Source organism: Orcinus orca, chromosome 7 (genome assembly GCF_937001465.1).
Source record: "Orcinus orca chromosome 7, mOrcOrc1.1, whole genome shotgun sequence".
Lineage (NCBI taxonomy): Eukaryota > Metazoa > Chordata > Mammalia > Artiodactyla > Delphinidae > Orcinus > Orcinus orca.
Window position 1 is genome coordinate 116,371,460 of NC_064565.1, and position 12,054 is coordinate 116,383,513.

A 12,054-nucleotide genomic window follows, 5' to 3' on the forward strand; every position below is an offset into this window, starting at 1 on the left:
GGCTGGCCGAGGTCACCCAGCTCATTTGTGTATTTGGACCCAGCCCAGCTCAGCCTACGGTGCTTTCCAAGAAGCCACGGCCCTCCTCCTAGACACTGGCTGACCTCCCTCCAGACAGGCGGGGAGAGGCCTGAGGATGGGTCTGAGTGAGGCCACCCAAGGGCTCTAGAGAGGGAGCAGGGGTATCCCAGAGGGGTGATGGAGGTCTACCAGACCCCCAAACTGGCCCTCAACAAGGGAAACAGAGCCAAGTGAAATGGTTGGGGATGGAGGGTGAGGGGGACCCGGCAGAGAGCCTCCGGGCTTCTCACAGGACTGTGCACCCTGGCCCTGGGGATGCAGGCGTGTCCCCCCCACCCCCACCCCACCTTCACCGCAGCGCTGTGTTGTCATCTCCCCTGCAGCGCAAGCTCTGTGGTCATGGAACAGCAAGCGGTGCTCACGGAGACCTCACTTGGTGGCGGCCGCTGTGCTGGGTGCACGGGTCATAGCTGGGGCCACTATTCCCAGCAGCCCCGCAGGGTGGAGACCAACTGCCTGCCCGGGCTTGGGTCAGGCAAGGCCTTTGCTCTAAACCACTAGAATTGACTGCAGAGACCAAATTGCTAAGATGCTTAATCCCTAGGCCAAACGGAAGAGCAAGGTACTGTGTCTGTCTGCCACGTGGAGGAACTGGGTGAGCTGGGGTGAAGAGAGAGTCATCCCACTACAGTCCAGTGCGTGGGGTAGGGGAGCGGGGGGTAGAGGCCAAAACTCCTGGAGGCCAACTCCTGGGCTCCCGTTTGCCTCCCAAAGCCCCATGTGAAAAGTGCACTGCAGAATGTGTACGAGTCAATAAACCCGTACTGAGTACATCCCATGTGCTGGGGGCCCGAAATACACCGTCTTAGGTAGTTATATGGGCACTAAGTGTGGCCGTTTTGAAGACGAAAGGAATCAGACCTGCCAGGTACTCATGGAGTTTCAGCTTCTCCATCCGGAAAACGTTCCTGCAGGGATGAGGCCAGGCGGCCGTAAGCCGGATCCCTTAGGCAAGGTCGGGTGCCCAGTACTTACACCCTTTGTGCAGATCTAGACACACACATTCATTGCACAACCATTTCATGGATGTCCCTTCCCCCACTAGACTGCAAAACAGCTCCCCTGGGCATCTCGGTGTCTGGCACGTAGAAGGCGCTCAATAAAAGACTTGGAGAGTGAACCCCACACCGCTGCAATGCTGCAGCCGTGACTTCTAGTGACCCGGGGTGGTTAAGGGGACCACGCATTGGCGAATGAGTGATTCTAATGGTGGGGATCACAGGTGCTTAGAGACACGTATTTTGGGTCAAGCTCCCTTTGATTTTCCAAACCTCACTGTTGAGGTAGCTGCCAGCTTGGTTTTGAGCCCACTGGTCTTTCGTGGTTCCTCTGCTTTCGTTAGCATCATCCACGCCTCTCTTAAATTAAAATCTTCAGAGCTGCGAGGACATCAGAAGCCACTTCTCTCAGTTGTTTGGGTCCCACAATGTCTTTAGTGGCTGAAAATAGTGCCGCTCTTTGAAACAGCCCTGTGACACCGACCACCGTGACTGTCTTCGTATCACACATGGATGGAGGGTTAGGAAGAGCCTCAAAAGTAGCTTCCTCAGGGCTTCCCTGGTGGCACAGTGGTTGAGAGTCCGCCTGCCGATGCAGGGGATGCGGGTTCGGGCCCCGGTCCGGGAAGATCCCACATGCCGTGGAGCGGCTGGGCCCGTGAGCCATGGCCGCTGAGCCTGCGCGTCCGGAGCCTGTGCTCCGCAATGGGAGAGGCCACAACAGTGAGAGGCCCACGTACCGCAGAAAAAAAAAAAGTAGCTTCCTCAGCGTTAGGGGTCTTAAACTTGCTAGTTCTGGATGGAGGTGTTTGTTTAAGCCCGGATGGTCTCAAGAACATCTTCGAAGGAATGCCGTGTTAGCCCGCAATGGTTCTGGACCTGGAACCTGCTGGTTCCTCAGGGCAGGCAGAGGGCAGAGCCACCGAGAGCTTTAATTCCACTTTAATCAGATTGCATTGCATAGATGCTCCCTTAATGAGGGTTAATGACATTAATTACTGTCCCCTTCATTTCAGAACACACTCCAGAGGAGCTAATTGTCACATAATGACCCTGGAACAGCTCAGGCCCCAGCAGAACTCCCAGGAAGGGTCTGTTTCCCTTTCTTTCCCCCAGTCCCTCTGCCCTTCCACCCCACACACTCTCTTATTTGCTTTCCTCCCGTCAGGGCTGTCATGTCTCCTGTCTCTGCGTCAGATAAGAATGGGAGTTGTAGCACATGGCTGCATCGCTTTCCCAGGGGGACCTTGGATTTAGACATGGATTGATGACAGGCTCGTAGTCTGATGAGCTGCCCAGTGGATGATGACGTCATGAGCATCCTCCTGCAGGACGGGTGGGTGAGCGCCTGGTGTCCTGGCCAGGGTGACCCAAATTAAAAATGCACAGCTAGGAACTTCCCTGGTGGCACAGTGGATAAGACTCCGTGCTCCCGATGCAGGGGGCTTAGGTTCCATCCCTGGTCAGGGAACTAGATCACACATGCATGCCGCAACTAAGAGTTCACATGCCACAACTCAGGAGCCCATGAGCAGCAACTAAGGAGCCCGGCTGCCACAACTAAGACCCAGCACAACCAAATAAATAAATAAATAAATATTAAAAAAAATAAATAAAGGGACTTGTCCCAACAGCATTAAAATCTTAAAAAAACTAAAAAATAAAAGTGCATGGCCAATCTGACCCAATAACTTCTTCTATTTTTATTGAAGTATAGTTGATTTACAATGTTGTGTTAATTTTTGCTGTACAGCAAAGTGATTTATCACAGGATATTGAGTATAGTTCCCTGTGCTATACAATAGGACCTTGTTGTCTATCCATCCTATATATAATAGTTTGCATCTGCTAACCCCAGCCTCCCACCCCATACCTCTCCCCCACTCCCCCTTGGCAACCACAAGTCTGTTCTCTATGTCTGTGAGTCTGTTTCTGTTTCATAGATAAGTTCATTTGTGTCATATTTTAGATTCCACATGTAAGTGATAACATGTGATATTTGTCTTTCTGACTTACTTCACTTAGTATGATAATCTGTAGTTAGTAGTCCATGTTGCTGTAAATGGCATTATTTCATCCTTTTCAATGACTGCATAGCATTCCGTTGCCATAACTTCTTTTTTAGGAATTTATCCTACAGATCTTTCTCCTGTACATGTCCACACAGAAGAATGCAAAAAGGTATTCATTGTAGCACTGATGGAATAGCAAAGGGTGGACACAATCTAAATGTCTGACCAAGAGTGGACTGGTCAGATGAATTATGCTATATCCACCAAGTGGGTATTACGTAGCTAATATAAAATGAGGCCAATCTGTGTGTGCTGATATGAACCAATACCCAAGGTATATAATTAAGTGAAAAGAGCAAGGGGGTGGAACAATATATATGCTATGTTACCACTTGTATAAAAAAAGTGCAATATACGTGCAGGAATACGTGAGTATACGTGCAGGAATCTACCCATCCCCTGGCACACACACAGAGCAGGACGCCATGGTACAAATACTGTCAAGTGCTGGGCTATAGCGTGTCAGGCTCTTGTGCAGTTTGCAGTGACCTACAAGGGGGCCCACTCTGTGCAGAGTTGAGGGCACCTGTGAGCTGGGCAAAGCCGGCTGGGGTGGGAGGACATAGTGGTTCTTGGTAACCAGGTGGGGCTGGCTGATGGGAGCCACGTGAAACAGAGTGAAAACCTAGCACTGGAAAGGGCAGGGAGTCACAGTTTGGGAGAAAACAGAGCGGCCAGTGGAGATCACGTCTCAGTGTGAATGTGCTATGAGAGAGTGAGCCCGTAGGGACGATATGTAGACGATTTTTGCCAATTTTTAAGACTCAAAATTACTCCAAAGTTGCACTGTTCAATATGCTAGGCACTCTAGCCACATGTGGCCATTTAAATTTTTAAATTTTCTATTGAAGTATACTTGATTTACAATGTTGTGTTAGTTTCAGGTGAACAGTGAAGTGATTCAGATATATATATATATTCTTTTTCAGATTCTTTCCCATGATGGGTTATTACAAGATATTGAATACAGTCAGTTCCCTGTGCTACAGCTACAGTAGTGTGTATCTGTTAATCCCAAACTCCTAACATCCTCCCACCTCCCCCTTTGGTAACCGTAAGTTTGTTTTCTATGTTTGTGGGTCTGTTTCATTTTTTATAAATTAATTAGTGATTGTTGAGTAAGCTCTACCTACACAGGTTTGTATGAGTTCTGAAAAGTGTGCTTGTTTTTCACAGTCAGACCAAGTTAAAAGGTGTTGTCCACCATTAACATTTTCATAACGCTTATTCCTTTACAATCATGATTTTCATTGCTTTACAATCCAGATCCTATTATTTTGCAATGAACACCAAACCCTAGAGCCTTGGAGCTCTCATCTTGGGTCAAAACCAAGAGTCTGCTTCCATGACATGTGAAAGAAAGGGTCTCCGTGGGCCACCTTGGAGAGACGAACATTTCACTGCTCTCTGAGCTTAGGATGGGGAGTCCGCCCACCTCTCAGGCCACTTTGAGCCTTGGCCAGACACAGTCTGGGGTGGGTAAGGGGAGGGCAGGCAGACAGTCTGCAGAAATTGGGGTTCCTTTGGTATGAGAAGGCAAATCTACGGCGGGGCACCGGGAAGGTGGAGTTTGTTCAAGAAGACAGACTCTGAGGGATGGCTTTCCAGTTTGTACAGAGCACATGCAGAACTCGGGAGCCTGGGGCTGTCTCTTTCTGTCCTAATTTGTGTTTATGTCCTGTACAGACACAGGCTGAGGGGTATGTGCTGGTGGCCAGAAGACAGCTGGGAACCACTGGTAGTTTTGGGCATTAAAGATCTAACCCGCTGAAAATCCCAGGAAAGCCTGGAGATCTAGCTTGGTCTATGGACTAGGAGATTGTAGAACTTTCTGTGGTGTAACCAAAAACTGCGCAGTAGTTAATTTGAATTAAATTCCAGTGAATTTATCGCAGCTCAATTTGTCTCCTTCCTTTGTGTTCTCACCACAATTTAGAAGCGGGTTACTTACAATATGCCGCCAAGTAAACTTTCAGATTCTTACAAAATTGAAATTTATCTTTTGACCCTCACCTTTCTATTCTTTAATCTTTTTCTTTCTTAGAATTTCTTACTTCTTTATTTAGAGTTTCTCTTCTCCTATTTTTACCCCATTTGGGGTGGTAGTTTTCATCTAGCCATTGGCCTGCCGCTGCTCCAGTGTTTCCCAAGAGCAGGAACCCGGGAACTAAGAGGCAATGACATAGTCCCAATGTTCCAAATATTAGCTGTGTGGCCCTGGGCCTTAGTTTCCCTATCTTCAAAGTCAGAAGATTGAAAGCGTTAATTTAAAAGATCTTTTTTAGCTCCAGCAACCAAATTACTGAGTCAGTCCAAGAAAAAGTTTCTATTCCCTTATACAGAATACATGAATAGAGCAAAGAATTAATTTATTAAGATATGTGCAAGATTATTAATAAAAAGCTAGTAGCACCGATGACTGAATGAATTTACTAGTTGTCAGATTAGGGTATTTTCTAAGTATCAAAATTTAAATTTAGCAACTAGTACCGACGAGATGAAGTGTCCAACTGGGATAGATTGTGGAGTGTGTGAAGAGTGAGTTTTGCTTATATACAAACTTTAATATAGATTAAGAGATAATTACAAGCTCTAGAAACACTTGTTATGCACAACTGACTTGGTGGTCGGCCTACGAAGATCTAACTGAGCGAGGGCAGGGCTGGCGGACGTCGGGCATCAGTGTGGGTCTTCACACAGGCAATGGTCAATCTGCCCCTGGAGAGTCGGGCCCACCTCCATCCCTGGCTCCTCAGAGAGGCATTACTTTTTCTTTTTCTCCTTTATCCCTTTCTTCTCCTTCTCTTTTCCTTTGTCCTTTTCGTTTTCTTTGTTATCTCCTGTTAATGCCAAGGCTCGCTTTTTACTCATAGGGGTCTTGGCGTACCAGTCCTGAAATCGAACAGACGTTCAGGAAAATATCAAAATGATGTGAATTCACTAGTATGCCCTTAAAAATAAAGAAACGCTCGCTGAACGGAAAGGGTCAAGCAGCCATTAAACGTTGGGCATTTAATGTATGTTCAATACAAATTCTTTCTACGTGGGTTTACCAACCTGTATTTCTATACAATTTGAAACTTCTATCTCAAGGCGTTAACGGTTAAGGAGGATCACTGGCCAGATCTAACCAACGACCCTTCCCAACTAAGGCACCTGACTTCCTGGGAAGCTTGCTCTATCCTGAAGGTGTGGGTTTTCTTGGTAATGTGAATGGCTCCCTATGGTTCAGACAAGGCCACCAGCAGCTGGACTGAGGGATACTGTTAAAAACATGGCAGAAATACTGGAGCCAAAATACCCCAAAGCACTTAATGATTGCAGCTGGCCCTGTGATGACATTTTTCTCAACTTTCACATTTATTTGAAATCTGAGAAACATTTCAGTTTACAAGCTCTGTGGTTATATTATTTCATTAAATGACTATGCTACAACTTACTTATCAATTCTCCCATTAACGGACATATAGGTCATTTCCAATATTTTGTTATTATGAACCGTGTTGAAATTCACAACTTTTATATCTCCTCATACACCAATGAGAAAACTTCCCTGGGGCATATACACAGAAATAGAATTCCTGGTTGTAGGTCATGAGCATCTTCAATTTTATTTGATATTTCCAAACTGCAGTCTGAAGTGTGTGAGTAGGACACTATCTCAGTCTTTGTGTGTCTTAAAGTACCTTTATTTTTTCTGATCTCTTGGATGTTAGTTTAGCTGGATACAAATTTTAGGTAGACAGTTATTTTTCCTCAGCACTTTGCAGATATACTCTCACTTTCTTCTGGTGTCTATTTTCGCCAAGGAGATGTCTGATCTCCCAGTTGCTTCTTTGCAGGTAATCTGGCGTCTTGAGACTGGCTTGTTGCCTTGTTCTCAGGTTCACAATAATGCATGTAGGTGTAGATTTGTTTCATGTGTTCTGCTGGTCATGTGGAGTTTGTTTTTAACCTAAGAAGTCACGTCTTTAATTAAGGAAAATTCTCAGCAAGTATTTCTTCAAATAATTGTTGCTCTGACATTTCTTCTCTTCTTCTAGAACTGCTATTAGTTGGGTGTCAGTGTCTTCAAAGGTTCTTACTTGCAGTTTATAGGTTTTATGTTTTTATTTTTCTATGTTGCCTTCTGGGGGGAGCTGTGAAAAGAGTTCACACCTCTTTTATTTTTTGGCTTTTTATGTTAGTTACCTTATTTTTCATTTCAAAGCTTTCTTTTGGTGATTTTTTTCATAATTATCTGTTTTTATTCCATTTCTGCCTGTCTTTGTTTCAAAACTTTGTGTGTATCTCTAATGGAAGTTATGCCTTCATTTATTTTCTTGAACATCTTAATCATATTAATCTAAATGTTTTTGTTTAAACTATTGTCTTTTAATCATTTTTGTTTGAAGATTATATGTAACACTAGATTTCCTAAAATGTTTTGGAATTTTGATTTTCAGATTTGTTTTGGTCTCTCTCTCTCATTATACCTACCTCCCTAGCAGTACTGCACTTGCTTCCACGTGGTTCTCTAAACCCACATCTAGAACCAGGACTTATAGGGTGTATAGAAGCTAATGCTCCTTGGTGATATTGGGATATCAAAGATCCAGTCACAGAAGCAGCAGATTTGTCATTTTATCTGCTACAACTCCTAATCTTTGTTTTCTATCATTTATTTCTCTCTATGCTACAAGCCAGGCATCTGTTCGTCCCTGTGTTTGAGATTTATCTTTGTTTCTGGCACTTGGGGATTTTCTCATTCTTCTTTGAGCATTGACTCACCTTTCAACGTAAGGTGAGGTGGCCAAGTACTTAAGGTGATGGACTCCTAATTTACTGAGGCACAGTATGGAATATGGTCAATAAAATTGGCTTTGGAGTGAGATTTGAATTTTAGCTCTACTCCTTTTAAGCTGTGTGACCTGGAACAAGTCATTTTGCCTCTTGTGGTTTTTGTTTGTTTGTTTGTTTTGTTTTGGCTGCTGCAGCAAATTACCACATGGCTTAAAAAAACACTTATTATCTCATAGTTCTGTAGATCAGAAGTCCAAAATGGGTCTCATGGGGCTAAAATCAAGGTGTCTGCCGGCTGTGTTCCTTTCTGGAGTTCCAGGGGAGAATCTGTCCCCTTGTCTTTTGTAGTTTCCAGAGGCCACCGGCTATCCTGGCTTGTGGCCCCATCTCTAGCTTCGAGCTAGCAGTGTTGTGCTACCTGGAGTCTCAATGATTCCTCACACTGCCATTTCTCTGGTTTCTCTTCTTGTGCCCTCTTCTAACTTTTATGATTACACTGGACTTATAAGGATAATTCAGGGTAATCTGTCTTAAGGTCAGCTGATTAGCAAACTTATTCCATCTGAAACCTTAATTCCCCTTTGCCATGTAACCTAACATAGGCCCAGGTTCCAGGGACGTAGATGTAGACCTCTTTGGGGAGCCAATATTCTGCCTACTACACCTCATTATAACTCAGTTTCCCAATCTGCAAAATAGGGTAAATGGTGTGGTCTAACTGAGTTAATAGGGTGCCTGGCACATAAGTATTAGCTAACACTATTAAAACTATTACATCATTATCATTCAATATCTTCTCCATCATGTCCATTGTGCAGGTACATGTGTTGGAGAATCTGCAAGACCCTAGTCTGACATGTTGTCAGAAGCGCAGCTCAGTGAAATTTCTCAGGGTGAAAATGATAGACCTGATTACCAGCAACTACAGCCATGGAATCACATTACTCAGCAGAGTGACAGTTTCATTCCTTCTATCCATCTGCTCAATCCATTTGCTGCTAAACAAGTTAACTGAACATCTAGGTGGGACCAGGCACTGTGCCAAGTCCTGGAGATATGACAGGAAGCAGAAATGGATGTGGGGTCAGCAGAAACTCTGCAAGCCAGAAGGGAGTGGCAGGACATATTTAAAGTGATGAAGGGGAAAATCCTACAACCAAGATTACTCTACCCAGCAAGAATCTCATTCAGATTCGATGGAGAAATAAAAACCTTTACAGACAAGCAAAAGCTAAGAGAATTCAGCACCACCAAATTCAGCTGTACAACAAATGCTAAAGGAACTTCTCTTGGCAGGAAACACAAGAGAAGAAGACCTACAATAACAAACCCAAAACAATTAAGAAAATGGTAATAGGAATATACATATAGATAACTACCTTAAATGTAAATGGATTAAATGCTCCAACCAAAAGACATAGACTGGCTGAATGGATACAGAAACAAGACCCATACATATGCTGTCTACAAGAGACCCACTTCAGACCTAGGGACACATACAGACTGAAAGTGAGGGGATGGAAAATGATACTCCATGCAAATGGAAATCAAAAGAAAGCTGGAGTGACAATTCTCATATCAGACAAAATAGACTTTCAAATAAAGACTATTACAAGAGACAAAGAAGGACACTACATAATGGTCAAGGGATCTATCAAGAAGAAGATATAACAATTGTAAATATTTATGCACCCAACATAGGAGCACCTCAATACATAAGGCAAATGCTAAGTGAGTAGGACACTATCTCAATCTTTGTGTGTCTTAAAGTATCTTTATTTTTTCCGATCTCTTGGATGTTAGTTTAGCTGGATACAAATTTTAGGTAGACAGTTATTTCCCCTTTTATAAAAGGGGACATAAAAGAAGAAATCAACAGTAACACAATCATAGTAGGGGACTTTAACACCCCACTTTGACCAATTGAAAGATCATCCAAAATGAAAATAAATAAGGAAACACAAGTTTTAAATGATACATTAAACAAGATGGACTTAATTGATATTTATAGGACATTCCATCCAAAAACAACAGGATACACTTTCTTCTCAAGTGCTCATGGAACATTCTCCAGGACAGATCATATCTTGGGTCACAAATCAAGCCTTGGTAAATTTAAGAAAATTGAAATCGTATCAAGTATCTTTTCCGACCACAATGCTATGAGGCTAGACATCAATTACAGGAAAAAATCTGTAAAAAATACAAACACATGGAGGCTAAACAATACACTACTAAATAAGCAAGAGATCACTGAAGAAATCAAAGAGGAAATCAAAAAATACCTAGAAACAAATGACAATGAAAACACGACGACCCAAAACCTATGGGATGCAGCAAAAGCAGTTCTAAGAGGGAAGTTTATAGCAATACAATCCTACCTCAAGAAACAGAAAACATCTCAAATAAACATCCGAACCTTACCCCTAAAGTAATTAGAGAAAGAACAAAAAACCCACACAGTTAGCAGAAGGAAAGAAATCATAAAGATCAGATCAGAAATAAATGAAAAAGAAATGAAGGAAACAATAGCAAAGATCAATAAAGCTAAAAGCTGGTTCTTTGAGAAGATAAACAAAATTGATAAACCATTAGCCAGACTCATCAAGAAAAAAAGGGAGAAGACTCAAATTAGTAGAATTAGAAATGAAAAAGGAGAAGCAACAACTGACACTGCAGAAATACAAAGGATCATGAGAGATTACTACAAGCAACTCTATGCCAATAAAATGGACAACCTGGAAGAAATGGACAAATTCTTAGAAAAGCACAACCTTCCAAGGCTGAACCAGAAAGAAATGAAAAATATAAACAGACCAATCACAAGCACTGAAATTGAGACTGTGATTAAAAATCTTCCAACAAACAAAAGCCCAGGACCAGATGGCTTCACAGGTGAATTCTATCAAACACTTAGAGAAGAGCTAACACCTATCCTTCTCAAACTCTTCCAAAATATAGCAGAGGGAGGAACACTCCCAAACTCATTCTATGAGGCCACCATCTCCCTGACACCAAAACCAGAAAAAGATGTCACAAAGAAAGAAAACTACAGGCCAATATCACTGATGAACACAGATGCAAAAATCCTCAACAAAATACTAGCAAACAGAATCCAACAGCACATTAAAAGGATCACACACCATGATCAAGTGGGGTTTATCCCAGAAATGCAAGGATTCTTCAATATATGCAAATCAATCAATGTGATAAACTATATTAAGAGACTGAAGGATAAAAACCATATGATCATCTCAATAGATGCAGAAAAAGCTTTTGACAAAATTCAACACCCATTTATAATAAAAACCCTCCAGAAAGTAGGCACAGAGGGAGCCTACCTCAACATAATAAAGGCCGTATATGACAAATCCACAGCCAACATCATTCTCAATGGTGAAAAATTGAAACCATTTCCTCGAAGATCAGGAACAAGACAAGGTTGTCCACTCTCACCTCTCTTATTCAACATAGTTTTGGAAGTTTTTAGCCACAGCAATCAGAGAAGAAAAATAAATAAAAGGAATCCAAATCAGAAAAGAAGAAGTAAAGCTGTCACTGTTTGCAGATGACATGATACTATACATAGAGAATCCTAAAGATGCTACCAGAAAACTACTAGAGCTAATCAATGAATTTGTTAGAGTAGCAGGATATAAAATTAATCCACAGAAATCTCTTGCATTCCTATACACTAATGATGAAAAATCTGGAGAGAAATTAAGGAAACACTCCCATTTACCCCTGCAAGATAAAGAATAAAATACCTAGGAATAAATCTACCTAGAATAAATAAATCTAAGGAGACAAAAGACCTGTGTGCAGAAAACTATAAGACACGATGAAAGAATTTAAAGCTGATACAAACACATGGAGAGATATAACATGTTCTTGGATTGGAAGAATCAACATTGTGAAAATGACTATACTACCCAAAGCAATCTAGAGATTCAGTGCAATCCCTATCAAAATACCAATGGCAGTTTTCACAGAACTAGAACAAAAAATTTCACAATTTGTATGGAAACACAAAAGACCCTGAATAGCCAAAGCAATCTTGAGAAAGAAAAACGGAGCTGGAGGAATCAGGCTCCCTGACTTCAGACTATACTACAAAGCTA

The 12,054-nt window shown here is 42.4% G+C and overlaps 1 protein-coding gene across 1 annotated transcript in view; it reads right to left on the minus strand.

The window, feature by feature from the left end:
• Positions 1-3,739: 3,739 nt before the first annotated feature.
• The window catches only part of IQCA1 (IQ motif containing with AAA domain 1), a 170,513-nt gene continuing 162,198 nt past the window's right edge, over positions 3,740-12,054 (minus strand). Inside the window, exon 19 of the mRNA XM_004262558.3 lies at positions 3,740-6,043. Coding sequence (XP_004262606.1) covers positions 5,915-6,043 — 129 coding nt within the window. The 3' untranslated portion in view covers positions 3,740-5,914. The remainder of the gene's footprint in view (positions 6,044-12,054) is intronic.